The sequence below is a fragment of the Tachysurus vachellii genome, chromosome 23 (assembly GCF_030014155.1).
Source record: "Tachysurus vachellii isolate PV-2020 chromosome 23, HZAU_Pvac_v1, whole genome shotgun sequence".
Lineage (NCBI taxonomy): Eukaryota > Metazoa > Chordata > Actinopteri > Siluriformes > Bagridae > Tachysurus > Tachysurus vachellii.
The window spans coordinates 2,685,536-2,713,477 of NC_083482.1; the positions used below are offsets into that span (position 1 = coordinate 2,685,536).

The 27,942-nt window shown below is 39.0% G+C and overlaps 2 protein-coding genes across 3 annotated transcripts in view; one reads left to right on the plus strand and one right to left on the minus strand.

The window, feature by feature from the left end:
- add3a (adducin 3 (gamma) a) overlaps window positions 1-9,641 on the minus strand; it is a 63,535-nt gene extending 53,894 nt beyond the window's left edge. For both annotated transcript variants that reach the window (XM_060859552.1, XM_060859549.1), the window contains exon 1: window positions 9,527-9,641. The gene's annotated coding sequence lies outside the window, so the exon portion shown is untranslated. The remainder of the gene's footprint in view (window positions 1-9,526) is intronic.
- Window positions 9,642-12,701: 3,060 nt separating this feature from the next.
- Window positions 12,702-27,663, plus strand: cusr (Copper-only SOD repeat protein). The gene is made up of 10 exons (XM_060859647.1): window positions 12,702-12,872; window positions 14,233-16,315; window positions 17,236-17,335; window positions 19,199-19,276; window positions 20,357-20,461; window positions 20,934-21,066; window positions 22,961-23,075; window positions 23,628-23,752; window positions 26,162-26,245; window positions 27,130-27,663. Exons 1-10 carry the CDS (start codon window positions 12,833-12,835, stop codon window positions 27,234-27,236), a joined length of 2,970 nt encoding a protein of 989 aa, XP_060715630.1. The 5' UTR covers window positions 12,702-12,832; the 3' UTR covers window positions 27,237-27,663.
- Window positions 27,664-27,942: the final 279 nt, after the last annotated feature.

The window sequence follows — 27,942 nt, forward strand, 5'->3', positions numbered from 1 at the left end:
TAATCTGGTCCAACACACTCAAGTATCTCTCCCAAAACACAGATACACACGAGTGTCTCGAGATGAGACGCAACAGCCAATAAAAGCTCGCCAGAACGGCCGAGGGCAAAGTATAACGTTGCTCCCACACACCATGGACGCACTGCTTATACAATACAACACGACATCTGTACACATTTTCCTTTTGTTTATTAATAGTCTGCATAAATAGGTAGCAAAGATTCTGAAGTTTCAGTTACAATTAAAGGCAGAGTTGCATTACCTTTTTTTTTTTTTAAACACAACTTTTCTCTTTCACGCTCTCTCAAATAAACAGAGTTCCCAGTTTCTCAATTTAAAATCTTTCCATAACACTATTCACTGGACCGGAGTTTAAAGAATGTCTAAAAACACGGTCTAAAAAAAATTGGAACTGTGAGATATATTCAATTTAACATTAAACCTTTCCTTAAACTTTAACATTTAACTTACAACTTTAATTCTATACTTTTATACTGTAACTTTAACTTAATTATTTAATCTTTAAACTCAACTTTATTCTAACTTTAACCTTTACTTTACTTGTGATCAACTTTAACCTTAACTTTAATCTTTACCTTACTTTTACTATAACTTTTTTTTAACTTTAATTATAAATCTAATTTAACTTATTTCATGTTGGAACAATATGTAAAGTCATTTGTGTCAGATAAATAAAGTCAGTTCATTGTTATTAGCTTATACTAATAAGTAATTAGCTTATAGCTTATGAACTAAACTTTTTTTGTTTCCTTACCTAAATAAAATCCTGACTAGTAAATAGTATTAGCTTAGCTTTAGTTAACATGATTGTTTAGAAACAGACGTTAGATCTGTCTGCAATCAAACCTTCGCTTCGCTTATTTATCCCTCATTTCCTATGTAGACTCTTCAAAAGGGTTTGAAGTAGAGACCAGTCATTTCCCTGAGATTGAGCTGCAAGTTCACCAACATTACCTGAAGTTGCTAGCTAACTTAGTTAGTAAGTTAGCGCTAACTCAGACATATCAATGCGAGAAGAATGAACGACGTTTATAAACCGACAGACGGAAACCAATAAACAAGTGTTACACGGGATTCAAGTGATTTTGTGGATGTTAAATCAAATTCTATTTCATTTCTATAGCATTTTAAAGTCTAACTTTGTAACAAGTCGGCTGTACAGAAATATATAATGCTTCCATGTACGTCTTGAACAGCTGCGTTAAAATGTGCGATGCGTACATGTGAAGAGGAGAACGATTTGTCGGGGAGTCAGATTTTAGTACAACACCAGAAAGGGACGGGGCTTTGATTTGATTATTTTTGTATATATTCTTTATGTGAGCTAATTGGCAGTAGTTACCAGCAGCGAGCGAGCGAGAAGCTTGATTTATAATCAAGTTTGAACTGAACAATTGAATCCGTCATTGCCTGAAAAAACTGTGTGGAAAGTTTCCCGCCGATTTAGCGACATTAGCAAGTTGTCGATGTGTCCATTCTGATGTTGTGTGTGTTGCCATAGTAACAGTTGGTCTCTGGTGACTGGTCCAGTGGTTAGTCGGTGGTTGCGGTTTTGAGCTTGTGAGAAAACCGAAGATAAGGAGATGGAAAGGGAAGGAAATGAAAACCCTAAACCAAGAGAAGGATCAGAGGGACTTCACATCGAGTCAAAACCCTGTCAGTCTAACATTATTTACATGATGCACTTTAACCCAAATGTGCCAAACCACAGGAGGATTTATGCCGGCATCTTTAGATACAAAATAAAGTTTACAGTGTCGTTAAAAAAAGGCCTGCGGGCAAACAGAAGAAAAAAAACAAGAAGAAAGGAAGAAAGTAAAAAAAGAAAGTGACTCATCTAAACAGAGAAAGATATCTTCTCAATCTGACAGCAACACACACGTATAAGAAACTGATCTTGTTCCGAGAGGTGCAAGTGTAGCGAAAGTGACATGAGATACGTGTGTGTGTGTGTGCATGTGCATGTGTGTTCTGCTATTTGTGCTTGCGTGTGTGTGGGTGTTTGCATGCATGCGTAGTACAGTAGCAGGATGGTGCAATTTGGGTTTCTCTACAGGAAAAGCTTTAGGACAGCAGAGTGCAGGCCCACATTTGCATTGTTTTTTTGCATATGCACACATACACACTCGTGCTCTCATACATGTGTAGGAAAACACACGAACGCACGCGCACACACAGACACGCGCCACCTCTACATACACAGCCTGAACCATAGCTCAGCTAACTACGCACTTTTTTTTAATCAGAGGAATTAAACAGAGAAGAGATCAAGCAGGATCTAAAGATTGCAGCTTCCCCATTAAGCATGACGTCTCACACTAATAATGAGCTGGATGTCATACACATCACATACAGTCTGTTAAAGAATCTGTGGAAGATTTTACTGGAACGGTCTTTGGAAAGAAAGACAGACAGACAGACAGACAGACAGAAAGAAATGAAAGAAAGAAAAATGAAAGAAAGAAATGAAAGAAAGAAAGAAAGAAATGAAAGAAATAAAGAAATGAAAGAAAGAAATGAAAAATTTAGTTTTTTTAAATAATCATTAGAAAATGAAACTAATTTTATATCCAGCTTTATTTTTAGCTTTTAACCTTTAATTCTGTCTTTACCCTTAACGTTGAATCCAACTTTAACCTTAATTCTACTCGTAACTATAATTAACATTAACCAAATAATTAACATTAGAATTTAGAACTTTCACCTTAACATTGTCTTTGACTTTAATGTTTATCCTTTAGCATTCATTTCAATTTTAACCTTATCTTTCATATATATTTCTATATATATATATACTTTCTTAATTCCAACTTTTCTTTAACTTTGAACTTAACTTTTTCCACCAAGTTTTTCTTTGACCTCAACATCAACTTTAACTTACTTTTTTAACCTTTTCACAAGCTTTACAAGTTTGTCTTTTAACTTTAGTATTAACCTTTAATGTTTAATTCCTACTTTATAGTTAAAAAAGTGACAAGAACTCGAATATACACAATATATTCACACACGTAACTGAAACCGGGATTCAAAATGGTAAAAGATTAATGCAGGAATAAACATTAATACATCTTAAGAAAAGATATTTTCCACAAATTGAAGGAGAAATGTTTCTGAATTCTGAACATTCTGATTGAATGTTTTCAATCGTTAACTAGATTTGTAAAGTTTGTCGCGACAAACTTTGATGTTGGCTTTGACGAGGTAAGTATTCGCAAAGGCCGGTGCTTTTTGGAGGCGAGTGGACATAAGGTTCAGTGTTACTTTTGGAGGCAAGAGTACAGAAAGATAGGGTGCCAAAACATTTGGAGGCAAGTGGAGATGAGCATGTGACATCATCCAAATACTCCTGAGGAAGTTCCCCTCCATTGGGCTGAGTGTTTTTAATATGTCACATGTCCATGTTGTAAAAAGTTTTTTGATTTTGCATATTTTGGGGGCGGGGCTGCGGCACAACCGAAAGGCCAGACGGTACACCAATTTAAAAGTTTGTTCAGAGTATCACCCTAAAGGAGCTGGCCGAGTTTGGTGTAAATAGTTCAAAAGCTTGCCGAATTATAAACCTCCAAATTTTATAATGGGAGTCTATGGGAAAAAAGGCCAATTTGAGACCCGGTACCGGAAGTACCAGTACTCGGTTCGCTTAGAAAAGTAATAGCAACAAACTTCAGACCAGGGTCTACAACATATCCGAATTTGGTGCATGTGGCTCGAAAGCCCTAGGCCGCATTAAATTTTATAAATTTTTGTCTGAGCTGAAATGGGAAAACAGAATGTTGGCTTCTACAAAGCGACATAATAATCATTCATTCAAATAGCACTGAACTGAGACCAAGCGCCATCAAATATTTCATGTTAATTTCTTAGTTTCTTTGGGTTACAAGTACAATATTTGGCTCAGGTGTACAGATTTGCTCGCTGGCTCTGGTTAGAAATCAGCTAATCAACGTCAAACAGAACCCGAGTAATATTAACGTGGCAATCTTAGGTGGCCAAAACAAGTTCTAAAAAGAAACCCGTCCGTAAACACAGAGCACACAGACCACTTGGCAGTGTATATTTGGATCCAGACCAGAGGCCTGGCATAGCTTAGCACGGTTCAGAGATCTGATTTCAGCTTACAGTAACAAACCTGATCCAGTCATTGCTTTAAAGCATGTCAGGCTCACACACCTCCACATACCAGCCTTCACACACACACACACACACACACACACACACACACACACACACACACACACACACACACACACACACACACACACACACACACACCACAATGGATCTTTCCCAAAGCTGACCTACACTTATGTATATTTGCATAATGCAGGCAGACGCTAGGGAATGTCGTAGCGCTCGCTGTGCCAGACGTTTACAACTGAGGCAGACTCAACAAACAGCGTTAGGAAATCAAACTTTGTATTTATCACATGGTCAAATGGTCTGAAGAAGTTTAGGAAATATGGCCACCAAGCAGGAGACAGCTAATCACAGAGGCTAGTCACTGATCCAGCTAGCTTACAGCCATTAGAGGTTTACTATAGAGTAAATGTATAAGCAAAGTGACATCGCAAACGCAACCAAGTAATCAAGAATATCAACATTTTCCTCAGATGCGTTGGAAAATTGCTCAGAAAAGACTTTCATCTGCTAATATTATACTTATAACCTGCAGTCAGCATCAACTGCAGCTGAGAAACTCAATAATTAGTCTTTTATGTTGAGTATTTCTTAGAATTATTGCGAACACAAACACATTTAAAGATTCAGGGTCTCGGAACGTTCGGTTCACATCTTGAAATTCACATCCGTGAGCTTTCTTCCAGCTCTAGAGAAGAAACTTGAAAAGTATTTAAAATTCAGGGTAGACCAAACGCACAACCAGGTTGAGAACTAAATTTCAGGGTTCTAACAGAATATCTAGAAAAGTCTATAAAGGTTACAAAATTCTAAACATAACATATCCAAAAACAACCAGAATCATCAGGAAACTTCTAGAAACATCTATAAAGAAGCAAAAATTCCTATTCGGGTTTAGGACGGACCCCAGTTTTAAAGGCGTGGTTACGTTGGATCGAATTCTATGTCAATACTAAAACAAGCAGAAAGCCACCAACAGTTTTAGTCCTTGTAGTCCTTGTTGGTAATTCTTGGCATTTTCTTAAAATATACACCAAATAGAAGAAAATCTACTGAAAGAAAACAATATCAGATATTTGAACTTGCTGTGACCTTGACCCTGTTTGGATCTCAGTTGGACGTTCCATGACAATGTACCACTAGATGGTGGGGCGTATGTTTTAATGGGAAATATTTTTTCCCTCCAAAAAAAGATATATTCCAAGTTGATGAAGTTCAGCGCTAACTGAAGCCTGGATCTAGACTTAGACACACTGAAGGTCAAAGATGAAGGTCAAATGTAGGTGAACTCTCCACTAAGAGCTAAACAAGTGTAGTTTCATCCACATTACAGCTGTTTGTCTGGTGAAACAGGAACTAAAGCAGGGTGGGATTGCTGAGCTGTTTTATATATAGTCTGCTATTTTTAGCGTTTTCATTTTGTGCAAATCACCACGATACAGAACGTTTCCTCACAGGAGGGACACCACACACGCGTCATTGTTACGGTCAGAAGGTCACACATGCACACACACCCTAATGCAAATTTACAGAGCCGCATATGGAAACAGACATCAAGCAATAAAATGGCTGATAAAAGTGCTCTTTCACACAAACCTGGTGCTTTCTGTAACGTTAAAGAAACCTTCTGAGAAAGCTTATGTGTTACTGTCAAAGGAGAAGGAAAAACACCTGGCAGAATACACACATCAACACACACACAAACAGACACACACCCTTAGGGAGTCGCACACGGGGAGAAACAAGATCTCCAGGTTTGTTTAAGATGAAATGAAATCATCACAGGTCTGGAATATCAAACTGTGAAAACGTTCCAAGAGCCCAATGCACGGAATTGGAAAATGGAAAGCCATCGAGGCCAGAAATCACTCAAATGTGACAACAGTCCGAAGCGAGGCTGATGTTGAATCCCTGAAACTTTCCAACTGAAGAAAAAAAAAAATTTGGTCTAGACCAAAGAGCATAAATGTGTCAGGGTTTTTTTGGGTCTCTTTTTAAATGATAATATGGACACGATTTGCATTACATTAGTACTGTGACTGTGTGATGGCAGAATTATCCAGTAGAATTATATCAAGAAATGCACAACAAATGTTAAAATAAGAGCTAGCATTCTAACATTAAGGACATTGTTCAACATGCCTAGCAATATATTAACAGAACATTGACAAAAAACTAATCTAGAGACAGTCTGATTGGTCAGAAATGTGATACACACTATACAGTTCTGTCGTCTTTACATGTAGCTAGATGGAGCTGTATTTTATGTCATAAAGTGATGGAGATCGATTATATCTACAGGATCTGTTATATCTCCCCCCTGTGGCGTCTCCCTGCTACTACACCATATATTAAATGCTGGTCCAATAGGCTACAACGTGAAACGGCTAGAAAAAGCAAGTTCTGCATTTAAATGTAAATGTAAATCATAAACGTCTCAAAGACATCCAGACAACGTTCAGTCAAGGTTTTAGGTCATCCCTAAGAGCTAGGTTTCCATTAATGTTCATCAGCTATCTTTGAATGTTTCTCCTTACACCCCTCTAACTGCTGTAACTAATTTAAGCACTGATTTACTCTTGAACTCTTCCAAAAACATGGCTTTATAATCATATGTGTTGTGGGTCTAAAAACCTCTGAAACTGACCAATCACGAACGTCTCGCCAGACAGTGTTGACTTCTGGAAACTTCGCGCTAGAAGGGACTTTTATTAAAGCTAGCATGGCATCTGTTTTGTAAAGGATGTTTGTGAGCAATAAGGTGTTTAATATCGCGTCGGTTCAAATGTGATTAGAGACGATCTTTCCTTCAAAGAAGAGCTGAGCAGAAAACAGAACGCAGGAAGTACAAATTAAACCCAGATGGAGCCGTGAGGAAGAGAGAAAGCTGAAATAATAAAAACACAACACACTCACACATAAAAGAAAACTTTCCATTCCAGGGCTCCATATATGTGTGTGTGTGTGTGTGTGTGTGTGTGTGTGTATGTGTGTGTAATTCCGATAAGCTCAACACACCCGGGGATGGAGTCATGCTGTCCTCTTGGACAGGTTCAGATAAAGAGTTGATGCTTTCCTAATGGCTTCATACTTTTCTTTTTTTTCCTCTACTAAAAACACACACACACACACACACACACACACACACACACTCCTGGTGTGGTAAAGAGCCATTAAGCAGTCACTGCAAAACCAAATATCTGAGAGTCCAAAACCAAATATAAAACTTTAACCAATGTGTGTGTGTGTGTGTGTGTGTGTGTGTGTGTGTGTGTGTGTGACTATTACATCATGCAAAGCACCAAATAACTCAGTCAGTAGTGCAGGAAAGGTGTTCGAATGACCCGATCCCACTCTTGGAACTTTTTAAGCAGAGAGTAACTGGAGCATTTCCTGCACTTATATATGTTTGTACTTCTAATGATCATAATTGGCTAAAAATAAAAAATATATATTTATAAAGCAATTACTAATGAAATCCACAGAAACCATGACCAAGAGAAAAGGAGCAAATGCTACTTCTGCTTGAAAGATAATACAAACAGTCTGAATTTTTTGTTACGTCCCGTGGGATCACAGTCCAGATGCACAGAGCTCCATGTGCAAGACAGAAAGAAACACATAAGAAAAAGATTACAATGAAAAACAGGGAGAGACTCCAGAAGAGAGGGAGAACGGGGGGAAGAAAAAAGGAGAGAGTCCAAGACAGGAAAATAGAGAGATTTGACAGACTAAAGAAGAGACTCAAGAGAAAAAGTGACTCCGGAGAGACTTGGGGGAGAGAGAGAGAGAGAGAGAGAGAGAGAGAGAGAGAGAGAGAGAGAGAGAGAGAGAGAGAGAGAGAGACTGAGATAGAGTGAGAGACTGAGATAGAGTGAGAGACTGAGATAGAGTGAGATTGTGTGAGAGAGACTGAGATAGTGAGAGAGACTGAGATAGTGAGAGAGAGAGACTGAGATAGTGTGAGAGAGACTGAGATAGTGAGAGAGAGAGACTGAGATAGTGAGAGAGAGAGACTGAGATAGTGAGAGAGAGAGACTGAGATAGTGAGAGAGAGAGACTGAGATAGTGAGAGAGACTGAGAGTGAGAGAGAGAGACTGAGATAGTGTGAGAGAGAGACTGAGATAGTGAGAGAGAGAGACTGAGATAGTGAGAGAGAGACTGAGATAGTGAGAGAGAGACTGAGATAGTGAGAGAGAGAGACTGAGATAGTGAGAGAGAGAGACTGAGATAGTGAGACTGAGATAGTGAGAGAGAGAGACTGAGATAGTGTGAGAGAGAGACTGAGATAGTGAGAGAGAGAGACTGAGATAGTGAGAGAGAGAGACTGAGATAGTGAGAGAGAGAGACTGAGATAGTGAGAGAGAGAGACTGAGATAGTGAGAGAGAGAGACTGAGATAGTGAGAGAGAGAGACTGAGATAGTGTGAGAGAGTGAGAGAGAGACTGAGATAGTATGACAGAGAGTGAGATAGTGAGCACTCTCAGAAGTAGAGATTCAGGGAAGGAATATGAGTGAAAATACAAGAGAGAGACTCAGAGCCAGAAAGTGACTCAGGTCGACTTTAAAGCAGTGTTTCACTTTCAAGCCAAATTATTCTCTCACTGTGGCTTTTGTCCAACTATGATTCATGGTTTATTCTGCAGAAAGTCATGAGAAAGAGAGAACATGACCAGAAGATCCCTCACCTCAACATACACATCTAAAATAAACACCACCACTAATTAGCACCTAATTACATCATTTCAGTTATTCCATCTGAACCCTTAATAATAATAATAATAATAATAATAATAACAATAACAATAATAACAATAATAACAACAACAACACGTGATTTCAGCAAAACTACATCAGAAAATCTGATCAAATAAAAACAAGCTCCACATCAAATGAATCAAAATCACAGCACGAGTCGCTAATATTCTAAACGATTCGGTTCATAGACGCCGAATCGGATTAAGGTCACGTAAATAAAAAAACACGTAGACATTCGAGTAAAACCGCCCAATCTGGCAACTCTGTACACACAATTGTTTGTAAACAATTGCAAATCTGGCAGAAATTCGTTATCAGCCGCAGATTCCGTGTCCGAATAAATCGACACAACACCGAAAAGTGTGAAAACGTGAAAACAAAAACAAACGAAAAAAAAGTGCGCAGCAAAATTATGCACACAAACGGTGCGATTTTCACCCGTAGCCATGGCGACAGCGCGAGCGTTTGGTTCCACGCACGAGCGCATAAAGAAAGAGAAAGCGACTTTCGAGCAAAGTTACAATTTCGGTTGTAACGCGTGGCTTCGAATCAGCACGCGCGCATTTACGCGCTTTACACGCCACAGTAAAAAAGAAACAGCACCGTTACCTGGACTTTGCGAGCCTCGCGCACACTTTTAAACCCAGTCTGCTGCTCACATTCAAGCTCGCGCGCACAGACCGGACGAGTGAGCCGTGCTGCGCGAGACCGTCCTCCAAACCCCAAAGCTGCTGCGCAGAAATCACGCAGAATATCGCGAGCGGTGAAGATCACTATGTGGCAGGAAGCACATAATCATACAGCACCAAACAGAATAGGATGAGATAAGATGAGATAAGATGAGATAAACATGTTTATTATTATTTATATAAACACAGTCATTATTGTTTTATTCAGTCACCTCGAGGAAAACATCTCTCACTCACACACACACACACACACACACACACACACACACACACACACACACACTCTGTCTCACTCACACACACATACTCTCTCACTCACTCACACACACACACTCACACACACTCTGTCTCACTCACACACACATACTCTCTCACTCACTCACACTCACACACACACATACTCTCTCTCACTTACACACACACACATACACACACACACATATACTTACACACACACATACTCATAAACACTCTCACACACACTCACTTACACTCACTCACACACATACACTCTCACACACTCACTCACTCACTCTCTCACACACACACACACACACTTTGGTTTAGAATCACTGATCGGCCTACCTGCATGTTTTAGGGAGCTGGAGGAAACTTGAGAACCCAGAGGAAACCCATGGGAGTTGTTATGAAGGAGCAAATCAGTCTTTTAGCTGGTAACAGATTGCCCCATTTTGCTTCTCGCTTTTATAACAGAGGTGCTAATAATAATAATAACTGCTGTTTCTCACAAACATTAAACTTTAAATATAACCACATGTAATTAGAAAAGAAAACTGTTGTAAGAAATAAATGAAAGATGTGGCATTATGTGAAGATACAACATCATCTTCATGGTAACAGTAACTCCACTTCATCACACCACCGAAAAAAACTGTTCAATAACAGCAAGATACCAACATCTTCACTAAGTAGTTTATTTAGTGGATTAAACACGAGGCTGATGAAAGTACCACTGCAGAACGAAACTGTCCTACAGTGTTTATTGTTCATTTCCACGGTCAAGACGACTCAGACACACCTCTTCTGTTGGCTGTCTTGTAAAACAGTAATGACAGTCAGGCCAAAAGCCCTAAGAGAAGCAGCCAGCTCATTTGTAAACAATCCTGCAGGCTAAATAAAAACCAACTACAGTGATCCATGTGACTGAAGCGATTCATTACACTCAGTACACGTGTCTGTTCGGGCTGTAAAATAATAACACATCAATGCACAGACTCACATGCATGCTGAGATTATTAGGATGCTGCTGTTTTTAAAACTCAGACTCAGGTATGCAGGATGCAACAAAACATAAATAGCAAAAGTAATTTTATTCTATTTAATTTGTATTAGATTTAAAAAAAAAACTTAATAAATTTCATTTTTCTATTTATTTATTTATTTAAAATGTGTTTCAAAAGTAAAAAGTAAATTGGAGATTAGAAATCTGTATTAATTGTATAGTGCTTTGTAGTCTAACCGGTATAAAATTGGGTCTTAAGTGTTCGAGTGCCGTCTTGCGTACAGTTCAGGAATTACATGTCATCTTATTTATGTCCGCTAGAGAGCGCCCGTGCCTTTACAAAATAATTTCTGACCTTACAGTTAGACTTTCATTCTCTCACTCTCTCTCACTCATTTTCTACCGCTTATCCGAACTACCTCGGGTCACGGGTAGCCTGTGCCTCAAGCGTCATCGGGCATCAAGGCAGGATACAACCTGGACGGAGTGCCAACCCATCACAGGGCACACACACACTCTCATTCACTCACACACTACAGACAATTTTCCAGAGATGCCAATCAACCTACCATGCATGTCTTTGGACCAGGGGAGGAAACCGGAGTACCCGGAGGAAACCCCTGAGGCACGGGGAGAACATGCAAACTCCACACACACAAGGTGGAGGCGGGAATCGAACCCCCAACCCTGGAGGTGTAAGGCGAACGTGCTAACCACTAAGCCACCGCGCCCACCGCTTTCATTATTAAAAAATGTTTATTCATCTTCAGTAAGCACTTTATCACTTTATCAATGGAACACTGGGTGTAAGGCTGGAATAAACTCCAGTCCAGGATTTTTGGGATGTGTAGGGAAACCAGACAAACATGAAGCTCTACACATAAAAATAGTTCGGGACTAAACTGGGGAATTGTTTGATTCTTTAGATAACATAAGCCATGGAAAATTCTACCTGTCTCTAATGAGTTACTTCACCTTCTACGTGTCAAGATAGATGAGCGTTGAAATCTGAACAAACTGGTTTGAAATGGGACATAAATCCGATTTATCCTGCTGTGTGAACCAAATCATCACAGTACCTGTGGTAAGTTAACACTGTGGAGGTCATAGTGCATTGTGTAACTAGTTTAGAAGCATCAACTGTCAAGTTACTTTATCACATTTCTTTCTATCTGTTGGCCTCTCCTTATTTCTTTGTCTGTCTCTCTCTCCTTTGTCTGTCTATCCTGTTTGTCTCAACATCCAAGCCTCTGCTTTGTCTGTTGTTTCCTCTTTCTCTCCCCATTTCTTTCTGCCAATCTCACTCTCTGTTAATCTCCATCTGTGTCTGTCTGTCTGTCTGTCTGTCTGTCTGTCTGTCTGTCTCTCTCTCTCTCTCTTTCAGGTGGTGTTTGCCTCTTGTGACTGTAATCAGAGACTGAAATAGCTCTCCTAGAGAGCCCGTGCCCGAAGAGCTGAAGTGGCGCCTCTTTCCAAAAATAGAGCTGATGGGGTGGTACGCTTTAATTAACTTTTTTTTTTTTTTTTTTTTTAAATAAAAAAAAAAGAAGAAGAAGAATTTGAGTTATTTTTGTGATGTTGTATTAAATATCACAATTGAGTGGTAAAGTTAATCATTCCTGGATAAAGAATGAGAAAAGTGGACACCATATGATATGTATGTTTAGTACTAACAAGGTGGAGACCAAATGTCCTACAGTATGTGACACATCTATGGGAAGTATAGGTGGTGTGTGTGTGTGTGTGTGTGTGGGTGTGTGTGTGTGTATGTATTACCTAGGTCCTGCCCCCATCTCTGCTTCATCTCCACCTCATTTTTCTACAAGAAACAGAAAAAATTGTGTGAGAACACAAACACACACTCATCGGGGCGTCCCTGCTGAAACCACGTTAGCTGTACTCATCTTTCTCTCTCTTACCGTCCCTTTCACACACACGCCTAGCCTCACAATTACACACACACCCACACACACAGCTGCCAACATGTGCCTTTCAGCAGCTTTCCTCCTGCTGACTCTGTGCGGTGAGTTTGCTGGGATTATGTCTTATTTTTCTGTTCTGTTGTCTATTACACATATACTTTATCAGGTACTGGAGTGTATCCTTGATTTTGCATGCAAAATTGATAACTGGGATGTGTGTGTGTGTGTGTGTGTTCAAATGAATAAATGAATTTGCTTGCTTCAGACATGAAGATGAGATTGTGTTCTTCTTCTACAGTAGCAACATGGACTTTACACGTGTTTTCATTGTTGGGTAAATAATTTGTAAAGGTTGTTAAATAAGTTTCCAGTTTTAGGAGGAAAGTGATGTATTTGGCTAGAAGTGACAGTGTCCATAATGTACCTTTAAAGCTTATTAAGGTTTAGTTATGTTCCTTATACTATAGGTTGGAAGATGCATTTTTAAAGTAGAAGGCAAAAGGGTAATTAGTTAGACTTTGCAAAAGAAAACTTACAATACAATCAGAAAGAAATGGTACTAAGAGTACCTTCTGTTATTGCTACAGCGGTACCCTGAAGCATGAACTTCTGTACATTAAGTACATGTGCTCTAGAAAGCATTACTGTACACTGTATGTACATTACATTACACAGAGAATGGCACAGAGAGTTTATTTTCCTTTTTTTTCCTGAGTGCATACTTCATAGACTGTCATGTAAAGTCAGTTTTAAGTACCCTTATCTTCTGTACCTAGAAACTTGGGAAAAAGTTCCATGTTTAATTTTAGCATTAAAAGGAAAACCGTCATGTCATCATAAGGCCAGTGCTTTTTAAGATTTGAAAGTGTTGCTTATGAGTAATCGCAGGTGGTGGTGATGTTTTCAGTGAAAAAGATACGTAACCTGGTTACCCATGACGTACAAATCTCTCCCTGTTGCACTTCTGCACCTGGTCTTTCATGCATGACTGAATATAGAACCGCTTTATACTGCATTGATCAGGGCAAAAAAGTAGAATGTGGCTGTATTTATGCACACTATATTTTTCTCTTATTTCCCTGTGGGTTGTAGGCGGGAGGGATTAGAGAGGGTCTTTGGTGTGGCATCAATAGAATCTTTCAAAATACCATAATAACCATGTTCTAAGACTTTACCCAGTAAAACGTACAATTTCCATGCTTAACATGCTCGCTTTTAGTAAACTGGTGTTTTAAACATAGGCAGTTGGGACTTCTTTCTACGACTCCTTTTATAGGCGTTTTTCCCCCCCTGAATGCAGGAACTATACTGTATGTCGACCTTCATGAGAAGATAAACAACATGTGTAATACTAGGATGTTTAGTAAACACCATATAATGTTGTTAGTAAAAACACTGAGCATGCATCATCATTTTTCCTTACAAGTTCCTCATGTCTCAATTTTCCGTCTCCACTTTCAGGTCCTTCTTTTGGTCAGTATCTGTCCAGGTTCAACATGGCGGGAGTCACTGGTTTGGTCTGGTTTGACTCCATACAACAGACAGCCAACGTAAACCTCAATGGCACAGGGATAGAAACTTGTGGTTCCTTTAATCTGACGCTCACAGAGTTTCCAGTAATGTATGGTCATGTAGCCCAGCCCTGTCTGAAAGCGCACATAGGAAAGCGTGTGTTCACATTGTCCGTTAACAATTCCATTTCTGTGGTTAACATTTCCCAAATGCTCCAGCTAATTCCAAATCTGGAAGCACGCTCTTTATTGGTAGAATCATGTAATGGCATTAACGCTTGTGCAGGTGTCATAGCAGAGTCAACGGTCACCACTTGGCAGGCCCGGTTCTTTAGTGTCGTGGCTGGAAATATCTACCTCCGGCAAATATCAGGGCAGCCGAGCGGCACACTTCTTTCTAACTTGGTCAGTCTGAATCAGAATAACTCCTCTTTTGATAATGTGAGTGTTTTTCTATCTCAGAGCTCTGCTGCTAGCTGTGAAGCATTTCTGGGGAGCCTGAACCCAAACAGTTTGATAAAGTTGGGCCAGCTGATGGTAGGCAATCCTCTTGAACCTGTCAAATCCCGATTAGAGCTCTCATCTCTCAATGATGGAGCTCGCTTTGCCGTCTTCAAACTCAGCTCAGAGTATACGTGTGCTGAGATCCGACTCTTAAAACCGAAGCACATCAGTGCCCTGCTAGACATGCGAGGGGTGAAAGGTTCCATCAACTTTTACCAGCCATCTCCCTTTGACCTTACAACTCTTTCTCTGAACCTTACCAACCTGAACAGAAGGGTTGGACCATACCATGTTCATCTGTTTCCCACCCCACAAATGAGGTCACTCCCTGAGAGCACCTGCAGCAATGATAATGTTGGGGGCCACTGGAATCCTTTTGATGTGGACACTCGGCCATCTGTGTACCCCCCGCCCCCTGGCTCAACCCATGACCGGTACGAAATTGGTGACCTCAGTTCCAGACACGGATTGTTAAGTAATGCAAACGACATCCAGGCAAGCTTCACCGACTGGAATCTTCCACTCTTTGGACAGAACAGCATCGTCGGCCGTTCTGTGGTTTTGCACCAGCCTGATGGGGCAAGGTTTATCTGCTCAAGCATTGGCTATCCTGGGGAAGTGACCACAGCCAAGGCTATGTTCCAGAACCCAGTGGTGGGGACTATCTTGTTCACCCAGTTAAAAGAAAACCCTTACTCGGATGTCTCAGTGTTCCTGGACTTGTCTTATGGAAGACCAAATACTAATGCAACTCAGAAACACCACTGGCATATTCATAAATACCCAATAAGCACAGAGACAGACATTGATGAGGGTTGCTGTTGGTCCACTGGTGGACACTGGAACCCCTACAACATCAGCACCAGCATAAGTAGCTATAACGTAAACTGTGGACCGGAATGTCCTTTTGCTTGTGAGATCGGAGACCTATCCAGCAAACACATGATGCTTAATTTATCTGCAAATGTAGGGACACTACCTAGCAAGAACTTTTTCACAGACACTACAGCATGGGTGTCTGGACTGAGCAGCATGATTGGACGATCTGTAGTGATCCATGGCCCCGATGAGGCTGGCCGTCGCATTGCCTGTGCTAACATCACACTCCTGCGATTCCCCTCAGCCGGGACTGGATCCTGGTACGGGTCAGGGACATCCGGGGGAATTGTCCACTTCTTTCAGCTCTCTCTCCATGGTCCGACAAACATCCATGTCTCTCTGACTAATTTGGAGTCCAAAGCTGTTGGATACCATGTCCATCTGCTCCCAGTAACGAGTGGACCAGAGGCCTGCTCTGACGAGAATGTCATGGGCCACTTTAACCCATACGGCATAAATATCTCGATGTCTCCATCACCAGGGAACGGCACAGTGGATCAGTATGAGATTGGAGATATCAGCGGGAAGTTTGGGAGTCTAACTGATCAGAACCTATTCGAGAACTATTACAAGGACAGTAACATGCCACTGAGTGGACCCAACAGTATCGTAGGACGGTCAATTGTTATCCACTACAGGAACGGATCAAGGTCAGTTCGGTTTTAATGCTATTACTCATTGAAGACAACCTTTTTATTAGAATGAGTGATGACAGCACCATTTCTATGAGTCAGGTATTCTCTGAAACTTTAAAAGCGGAACAAATCTATAGTGCAGGTAAAATGCTGGCAGGTGGATTGGCCACTTCAAATTCTCCTTGAGGGTACAGTATGCAACCATCCTATCCAAAGTATATACTCACCTTGGATAGACTCTATTTCTAAAACTGTCCAGGATAACAACCTTCATGGAAATTAAATAATAAACGAGCATATGAATAATTCTAAAGTGCTATTGCAGAACTGAATCTTACATCTATGGTTTCAGTTCCAGTTCACTGGTCCTTGGGCAGATTGACCTTTTAAATCTCTTTTTAATTCCTATTCATGTCTATCCTAGTCGCTATTTATCTTGGGCTATTGCTACATTGAAAAATAGTTGGCGTCGTCAGCCTACTAAAAGAAGATAAGGCCATTATTAATTTTTTTTGGTGAAACATACACACCTCATATCACCTTACTTGAATGAGGATTGAGAGTCATTATGAGGTCAGGTATCTAAATAGGACGCTGAAGCTTATCAGCGATGTAAGAAAGAAAATAAAAGGATGACGCGAGCTTGGGTTCAGTGGCTATACAAATATTCTAAATATGTAAGTAACAGGTCCGCGTTGTACGATTTTCTGTGATACATGATACACTACTCACTTCCCGATGTTAAATAATAAAACAGGAACTAGAGACAGAACATGAAAGTCATTTTTTAACCCAAGTGACAGGAAGTGAACATTGCAAACAATTATAGTACACTGTATGGAACAAGTCCTAAAATAAATAACGGGACAATTCATCTATGCTTTTGGACTGTGACCAGAAATATGTTGCCTCCTTTATGTTTTAATATCGTGCAGAATGCAGTGTGCTGACATCACAGCTATGAACTCCTCCGATGGGCAATGGATCATCGCCAAGGCCATATTCAACAGCACTGTGAAAGGCAAAGTAATCTTGGTAATGTGTTTTTTTTCCCCTATTGAAACTAAAAACCAGACAAGGTTGTGACACTTTACGGTTATGTCTTTACAAAATTTAGTCAACATCATGTCTAGTTACTCACAAACAGCAGTCGATTAAGGACAGGTTAGCTGTTTATTGAATAAATGCGACTCAGCTCAACATCTCTGAATACATACCTCACTCGAATAGAGAATCCAGCTGGCACACGTGGCCCTTTCACCCTCAACCAGATAAAGAGGATAAAGTGGGGGTGTCTCTTTAAATCTGCCACAAAAAGATGACACTGTCTGCTTTCTTTCCATTCTGTGGAGTGCAGTAGTGGAGAGGAAAAGGAGTGGAGATGAGAGGAGATGTAAATGTCAGACTACGTGTGATTTAATAAACGAATTCATTACTTCTACAGTATTTAATGAACATTAACATTGAATACACGGTTTCCTTACAGTGTTTGGACTACATAGGCCACGTGTATGGTTAGGTGTGTGAAGCTCTTCCTGAGATGAATTTTAACATTATTAAGCATGTATGTGTTTGTTTGTGTAAGATACAAGCGGATGAGCATCAAGAAAGCGGAGCTACGTGATTGCCTATTAGTTAGACTAGATTAATATTGGGTTGTTTTTCACAAAATTCCTGGACCGTCAAATATTTACATTAGCATTACATTATTAGCTAACATTCTGTACATCTATTCCCTGTAACAAGTCATGTAGTGTTTTCTAAGTTGTCTATGAAAAACAGCCCCACTATGTAGTACATGTTGCTATACGTTTCATTATTCATTTAAAATATTTGCTAAAAGAGCAACACCGTACATGTATACATAAATACATACATACATACATACATATATCTATATCTGTATCTATCTATCCATCTATCTATCTATCTATATTTAAAAGATTTAATAAAAGAGCAACACCTTACATGTGTGTGTGTGTGTGTGTGTGTGTGTGTGTGTGTATATATATATATGTATATATATATACACACACATGTAATGTGTTGCTCTTTTATTAAATTTTTTAAATGAATACTGAAATGTTCAGTATAATGTTTTTCATAGACAAATTAGATGCAGCCACTTCTGCATTTTCTATTGCACAGTTCAAAATTATGCCATTTTCATTAGAGATGAGCCGGATACTCCTTTCATCTCTAATGAAAATGGCAACTTAGACAACTTAGATGCAGCCACTTCTGCATTTTCTATTGCACAATTCAAAATTATGCCATTTTTTTCATCTTTGTAGAACTCATTTTCCATCTCTCTTTCATCTTCTTGCATCAATTCCAATTTTACCCGCTACAAGTCCAATTTTATCCACCACAAATATTTTGACACTGAATATTGTGTAGGTTGACTTGTCACCCCTTGCTTTACAAAATTAAAATTCCAATACATTTCATTCCTAGAGTAAAATGTACATCACTAACACATACTTTAATGATCATCTCTTTACAAAGAACGCATGATACTGATTCGAAAAGTTACCTCAGGTTACCTCAGGTTACCTCAGGCTGTTGAACTTTTCAATAGCAAGTAAATATCCAGCCTTAAAAACCTGAAAAAAAAACTGATTTAAAAATATACTGACTAAAGTTGAAACTATTTTTTCCAACCACCATTATTCAGCAGCTTCTAAAATAGCACTTGATCCAGCACATCCTATTGTTTTACATTTGTTTAAAACTGCATTCTCTACTTAATAGAAAGCTACTTAATAAAGCAACAAAATACCAAACAGTCAAATCAATAAAATCAATGTTAATGTTAATTCGATTTGGATTTTTTTTTTTTTTTTTAACGTTGTGTTGAATTTCAAACTCCTAAATGTTTTCTGTACACGTCATCAGACACAACAATGTTTTCCTGATGGCAGCTTCAGTGATGTGACCCTGCTTGTGGACCTCAGAGAGTCTAACAATGCTAACGTGAGTATAGCATTTCGTAATAAATAGCTACACGAGTTAGAGTAGTAATCTAGGTCCGTGATCGATATTTTATTTTCTATTGACTGTATGATTGTGCATTTAAATTCCAGAATCGTCCCATTACTACTGTTTGGCCTTTGCTCAAGATTGGACTATAAGCTTGGAATGTGTTGTTCTTTACTTTTAAATCATTTCAATAAAAATTAACTCATTCTTCTGACTATTTGTTACATCAACAACTAAAAAGACCAGATCAATTAATTTTGTAATAACTACATTTACATGTGCATACTTCAAAATCAAGCCCTAAGTATTTTTTGTTTCGTTAAAGACTTTCCCCTACATCATCTTGCATCACTTTTGGCTTTAACTTTCAAAATTCTACTGTTAAGCAAGATTACAAACCATCAACTTCTCAGTGTGAGGGGGGCACGGTGGCTTAGTGGTTAGCACGTTTGCCTCACACCTCCAGGGTTGGGGGTTCGATTCCCGCCTCCACCTTGTGTGTGTGGAGTTTGCATGTTCTCCCCATGCCTCGGGGGTTTCCTCCGGGTACTCTGGTTTCCTCCCCCGGTCCAAAGACATGCATGGTAGGTTGATTGGCATCTCTGGAAAATTGTCCGTAGTGTGTGATTGTGTGAGTGAATGAGACTGTGTGTGTGTGTGTGCCCTGCGATGGGTTGGCACTCCGTCCAGGGTGTATCCTGCCTTGATGCCCGATGACGCCTGAGATAGGCACAGGCTCCCCGTGACCCGAGGTAGTTTGGATAAGCAGTAGAAAATGAGTGAGTGAGTGAGAACTTCTCAGTGTATGAATTGGATTCTGTTTCACTTTTAAGTCCAGTCCTTTAACTCAGCTGTTTTAACATTACTTTAAAGCTTATTTAACTAATGGTTTTGTCCATAAAATTTTGTACACGTAAGCAGGAATCCACTTCAGTGGCCAAAGCTTAGCACTTGAGTGTTCTGGATCTTTCTCGAGTGTCCTACAATGACTCTTTGGCCACATAAACAACTACTGAAACTACTGAAATGACTTTTATTTCTTTATTTTGTTATCATTTATCATCCTTGGTTCAGGTCACAAAGGCTTCCTGGTACATTACTGAAAGTCCTGTTTATGGACTGGTGTCTGGGTGTCCAGGAAATGGAGTGATTTATAACCCTTTCAACATGTCAGCTCAGGTGAGAGTGGATTTTTAAATATCAGTAAACAAATATATCATACCACTGATTTGGTCTCCTTTGGAGAGGGTGATGGAGATATCTCTCAACAAGAAATCTCCTATTGGTTTTCGATTGTGTTGAGATCTGGTGTGAAGGACTTAGCTTATGAAATATACAGTATGTGAAATACATATTTATCCTCATTAAACCATTCATTGAGCCATCAAAATGCCCTTTTGTAAATGCACAAGGTCATTCTGGAATAAACCACATCCATATCCATTCTGAAACAACTACACGACCTCAAACAATATTGCATGGGTCCTGAACTAATGTTTATTCTTTAAATACATCAGATATAAATAGTCATCCCAGCATTCCTGTGCTATCTTATCCTGGTAGTCAGTAACTTCCAAATGCTGCAGCATATCCATTTTATTCTTTTTTTTCTCTCCCCCCTCTCTCCTCCCTCCTCCCTCCCTTAACCCAGAGCACTAACTGTTCCCCACTTACCTACTTGGCCTGCGAGGTTGGAGATCTGACCAGCAAACACGGATCTGTCAGTTTCACACAAAGGCAACTCTTCACTGATGCACATCTTCAGCTGGCTGGAGATTACACAGGTACGTCTTCGCATTTGTGCTTATACAGTACCTCCATATCTTCACTGACCTCACAATGTGATTTCAGCTGCTGGACAGGTATGTAATATAACCTTTCCTAATAAATATGTATAGGAATAAGACACTAGTTATGGGAAAATAATCAACAATGGCATGGTGTGGTGAAGCCAAATTACTGATTCCATCTCTTTTCATCTCAATAACAACACACCACAGCTCAATTAAAAAAGTAATGAATGACACGTCATACTTGATATCCACTTATCACTTGTGATACAGTAGCTGTAAACAGCCATCAGCCTTGTTTCTTTGACTGTTACAACCAAGACGTTGCAATAACTCTTCCATCCTTAGACTTTCCCGTGTGCACAAACCATAGACTAACATAATCGAGCATGGGAATTAATAGAAACCTGTGACTGGCTGCTACACTACAGTCTGAGCTTCTGATTCAATAAGTGAATCAATCACGTTGTAGATAGACAGATAGACAGACAGACAGATACTTTATTGATCCTGGAGGAAATTCTAGACATTCTGAACAATTCGACTCCAGAATTCACCAGTAGTAAACTGGAGTATCACACTTGATTCACTATATAATGCACTATTTTGCAAGGGCACTTCATGATATCTCACAACGCATTATGTGTAAACAACGTATCCATCTTAGACACCCTCACACACTACCAGATCGCTCTGTCTTTAGGAATGGTTTGTTCCTGTGAGACTTTATTTTCTGTTGTTTCTTAGATGTATGAAAAGCAGCTGAGATGTTGGGACATGACCTCAATGCACTGAGCTGTGTACTGTGTACATAGTGTTGCGCAAACCAATAAGAGGATTTAACGAATGTGTTAATGCAGCATCTACTTGCTTAATTTCGTGGTTAGGTTGTTGTTAGTCAATGCTGAATCTTCAGAGTGATGTATGATAAAATAAATGAGGGATGGTTTAATAATTTTTCAATGATCTTTATGACTGTGATAAACTAATAGCATGAATAGTTAGTTTACTGGGGGGGGCACGGTGGCTTAGTGGTTAGCACGTTCGGCTCACACCTCCAGGGTTGGGGGTTCGATTCCCGCCTCCACCTTGTGTGTGTGGAGTTTGCATGTTCTCCCCGTGCCTCGGGGGTTTCCTCCGGGTACTCCGGTTTCCTCCACCGGTCCAAAGGCATGCATGGTAGGTTGATTGGCATCTCTGGAAAATTGTCCATAGTGTGTGATTGTGTGAGTGAATGAGAGTGTGTGTGTGCCCTGCGATGGGTTGGCACTCCGTCCAGGGTGTATCCTGCCTTGATGCCCGATGACGCCTGAGATAAGCACAGTTAGGATAGGTTAGGTAGTTTGGATAAGCGGTAGAAGATGGATGAATGAATGAATGAGTTAGTTTACTGCATACTAAATCCAAAATCTAGTTCTAAAGAGGAGTAATTCATATCACTTGCTTTAAATGAAATCAACTCTTTCAGCTCCCAAACATCTTGTCATTTTATTTTCTCGCCCAGATCATGTTTGTTCACCTCTGCCGCTATGAAGCTGAAATTGTACTCTGTTCTGTTTGTCAATTCTTTTGTTAAGAAGATTCTTTTACTTTTATCCTGATATACGATCTGATCGCATTCATTAATGAAGATGTTAAAAACAAACGAATCAGATGGGAGTTGACTCTCCTAAACACCTAAAACAGAGCTGACTCATACTGTAGATTCAACTCGTTTGTGAATGACACATTTCTTGTGGGAATGTTTTAAAAAAATATATAATGATAAAATAAAAAATAAAAATGTAAAGGCCTAAATACTTCAATACTTCAAATTTATGTATTAGTATTAACACCACCATCATTTTTTTCTTCTGTACATTTGTACCTATTTTTTTTTTACCATCAGTCATATACAGATCGTTAGTCCTGAGGGAAGGAAACAAGACCATCGATTGTGCGGACATCGTCCCTGTGTCACCGTCCGCACGGCAGATATTCCCAAGCGTGACAACATTCAGCAGGTATGTCTGAAACAGCAGCTGTCTAGCTAGAGTTAGTTTCCTCTCTCCAAACCAGTATCATTAAAGATCACTGGAGCTAGCAGAAACTAGCAAACAAGGGTCACATTCATACAATATACAGAATGTCTAATGGGTTAGCCTCACATTGATCATGGGAAAACGAGTAAAAACATTTTCATCATAGTTTGATGTGGGAACAGTCTGGGCTTGAAGAAAGTGCAGAAATACAGACGTTGTCATACGAGTTGACTTTACAATGGCTAACTGACCTAATGAGTTCAATTATATATTCATTCATTCATATGTTCCTGAGAAAATAATGACATGAATCAGGACTTTTGTTTTCACACACATCATTTTTATGCTAGTTTTCTAGCTGGCTAGTTCTAGTTAACCTGTCAAAATGGATTATTGGTATAATAATTAAATACGCATACTATTTTTTCCATCTAAGATTAGTTATGTTAGCTTAGTGTGAAGCTGGAAGACTGAGCAGGAATCAACACTACTTTTAAAAGGCATGCAGTGTAAAATAGATTTGCATTTGGTCAGATATGATTTCCGGAAAAGAGTGGCGGACGTTCTGGCGATCTCGATTTCTCGGGTGTCCATCTTACCCGGCTCCTTCTCAACCGTAGCAAGAGGGAGGTGCCAGCAAGTCACGTTTCTCGTGTCAGGTAGGAAAATGTTCACTTTAATCATTTAACGCTCATCCAACAGGGAGGAAATCAACATGGTGCCTTGTGTAGGTTTTCACCCTGATGGCACTTTCCTGCATTTTGGAACGTTACAAACTGTAACTTAAAAAAGGTTTTTGTGATCATATGAATATACAGTACCACATAATATAAAGTCCAAGGGAGGATTGCATAAGTATTCACTCCAGTGCTCCGAAACCCATAAATTACAGTTAGTTCGTTGCTTAGTTACTATGCAGTGAGCAACTTCTCTGATTAATCCCTCACTTATACGGTCACTGGCTTTTGGTAGACTATTGTTTGCACCTTCTCCAAGTTCAGTTATACGGGAGCTGCGTCATATTGTTTTTGTAGATTTTTTTTTTTACTATAACCTTTAATCCCTGATTCATACTTGTCCTTGACTTGTTTTGATCACTTTTAATCCTCTGTTTGTTTAGGTGTGTTCTTTACACCTGTAACTGGATGAACCCAGAATTTGTTACTTATATTGAGATCGTTTTACACTTGAGTGTGCAGTTAGTTATGATAATTATTTTTATGGATGGCAACAAAACTAGCTTAGCTAAGGGGGAAAATACTTATGCAGTATCAAATTTTACTTTACTTATCTTTCCTTTAACTTTTATTTATGAATTTACACACTTTATTCATATTTAATATCATGGGTTATGTATCTTATTTATTTATTTATTTATTTATTTATTTATTTATTTATTATCTATTTTGGGATGATTTGTAAAATATAATAATAATGAGGGTTGCCATTGTGTGGATTTGTGTGGATTTCACACCACAAATGGGAGACTTTTGGAAGAAGGGTAGAAGAAGGAGGTGTGAGACGGCTGAGGAGCTTTTTGGAGCTTGTTACAAGATAAGTTTTGGCACCCATGATTTTGCTTTGAAGCAAAAAAAATCTATTCAATTTCCACAAAATAGGCTGCTGCCAACAAAGGTATAGAGAAAGTGCAGACGTATTTGAGATTTAAGATTGTTTTGGAAACTAAACACTAGCCCTTCATGCAATGAAAGACTGTACATTGTGTTATATTTCAATAAAACAAGGTCATGAGGGAAAGAGGGAGGTTTGTTCATTTACTTATATAAGTATTTTCAGCCATTGAATAACCAAACTTAATCAACACAACTGCAGTTTTGTCAGATATTGGCAACATTTTAGGCAGGATATATATATTTTTTTACATGTAGCTGAGTTTTGAAATGTTTTGCCAAGTAGTCTATTTTGGTTCCAAGTTGTAACCCTATAAAATGTTGAAAGGTACAAGGGGCAGAATATTTCTGCATGCCACTGAAACTATTCCTTTACAAAAGCCAGTGTCCTTCAGCGAGTCAGTATGTTAAACATGATGCGGTTCAATAGGGTTATGATCGAGCGACTGCCTGAGAACCTCTATAACAACTCACCCTCAGGCAAAGACTTCATATCTTTAAAACACAACAGAATCCAACAGGGATCAGTCGCATGACTCTGCATTTTTTTTTTTACCTTTATCATAATATTTTTGGAACTGTCAGGATCGTGAACTGTAATGGGTATACTCAGGTCCCCCTGGAGTAATGATACAAACATCTTTTTCTTGACATATTTAGATGTGTTTTTTGGGCTTCCTCTGAGACTCTCTTGTCTATACAATGAACAATTCAGTCCTTTCAAAGAGCGCACACAGAAAAGGAAAATTAGAATGTAACCTGAAGCTTGGCTCGAGTGTGTGAGAACGTCCAGCCTGTGTGATCCAGAGTCAGTTCCTTATGTAAATGTTCTACGGAGCGGACTTCTCTTTTCCATCAGATGAATAACCAAGGACGTTATAATTGTTACTCAGTAAACACGGGATAACTCAAAATAATCTACGGTTTTGGAGGTTTGTTCTTTGAAACTTCCTCATGAGAGTGAAGCAACTCAACATCAGTTGAGTGTTCATCGTTTTAAAAAATACACACGTTACGCGGCTAGTCATTGGCTTCCATGTTCAGCCCTCTAGGAAGTAATCTGTAATGGCAATGAAAATATTAGAGAATATATATATGTGTATGTATATACGACTTGAAATTAACTTGAAATGAACTCTCTTGATAATTTCAAGTTAATTTAATAATAAAAACCAGCCTGATTCTGAGTGTGGGGGCGTGTAAAAAAAAAAATGACTTTGTAATTCTTAGTTTCAAACTGTGCTTTTAATTTTTCTACACAAAAAAAAAGTCATTTGTATCATCGATGACATCATTTATCACTTGCCAGTTATTAGGCTTGCTTGTTAGCTAGCTACATTGTTCAGAGTTGTGGGATAGTTAACGACAGCTCCTTCCTACAATTTTGCTACGTTGTGGAGAAAATTCAAAGCAACCTTTCTGAACTCCTACCCACAGGTGACATGAGTCTGCAGAAGCTGTCTGCTGTGAAGGACAGCGAGATGATGGGAATGTACAGGCAGACTGAATGGTGTACAAAAAGTAAGTCTCACCTCACTGTCACTTCATGTCCATATAAGTAATTATCCATCTCCCTTTAATAATTATGGGATGAAATTAAACACAAAATAAAAAACACACAACAGAATGAGTGATGCAGAGTTTCTGTTACCAATGAACAGCACTGTATCGTGTAGCATTACACAACAATGCTAACATCCTTGTGGTTAAATTCTGTTAGCTGATATTCACAAAATGTCATCACAATAGCTAACCTACATACAACCTACATTAGCTAGCTTGATAGGGAACTTGGCTTGTTGATGTTTTTGAGATAATGTTAGCAAACTGCAAGACACACAATTCTAAACTTCAAGCAAGGATTAGTTGGCCAGTTAGATGTGTTAGCTTTTTCTTTAATACAAGATTCTTGGATATCTATTTCCATTCACACAGCTAATTAATTAATTTTCTCAGATTTTACAAGCACAAAGTGAACAATATCACTTCGAGAATGTTTTCTATGTATGTGTGCAATGAAACACGGCTAACAATGTAGGTACAGATAAACAGAAAATGTGCAGTGTTTTGCACACAACATCGCAGTTGCAACATTCAAGATCAACAGTTAGATCATATGTTTTGCAAGTACAGCACAGTATCAGTCTTTTCTTCTTAATAGCTTGAGAAATAGGCACAACTGGATTGGTGTAACAGACCGAAATATGTTTTGTAAGACTTTGGTTTTCTAGACAACTATATTGCTCAAAAAAATTTGTTTCAAAAATTTTAATTGAACGATGTGGCTCGTCCTAGCCACTCAGGGTAACACCTAACAATTTACAAAAATTCATATTTGGAAATTATGTGCACATATGGAAACTCTAGTGGAAACACCACAATTAATGACTCCTCTGTGCTTCTAGGTGGCGTTGCAGGTTTTCTCACCTCACAAGGTGGAATCTTTCAAGTCTTCTCCCTGTCCGTGGTTTACCTCCTGCACTCTCTGATTGTGTGCTGGACGTTACAGTGACTTCACGGCAGTGCTGAATTTCCTTCTAGAGATCTTCTGCAGCTGCACAAAGCCTGCTTAACTATAACATTTAGTGTGAATAAACTGTCTTGAGGTGGAAGAGCTCAAATCACTCAATCAACTGCTGTAAAATAATACTTCAATCAAAAAAGGTTATTTTTAATTATTCTTTGTTTTGCTGTTACTATTTGAACAATACTTAGAATTTCAATCATACGTTTTTTTATATTGTTTGCTGATTTTCTGCCGCATGATTCATGCCTCTCTAGTTGGTGATATGTGTATGAGTTAACGTTTGTGTACTTTTAGTACTCATTGTATATGTCACATTCCCCAAATCCTAAAGGTCCTACTATAAGCTTTGTTGCACTAATCTGTGATTTGAATGAAATGACTGTGTACTGAATGAAGTAGAATCTGATTTTAACGCGTTTTGTACATTCTTGGACAAGCTGTGCAGTTTCTGTGTAGCTGAGAGCAAGTAAATTGGTCCTGAAATCTGTCAAATTCAGCATTTTCAAGTATATATTGCCAATTACTAATACACATGATAGACGACACTCCGTTTTGGAAAACATCACCATTGTGCATGAAAGTGCCCTCTAGGCTGACCTACCAGAGGAGAACATGTGATGAAATGCTCTCTATGAAGCTGCTGTGTGGAAGAAAATGTAATGAAACGTATCATTCATTAACAAACTGTAAA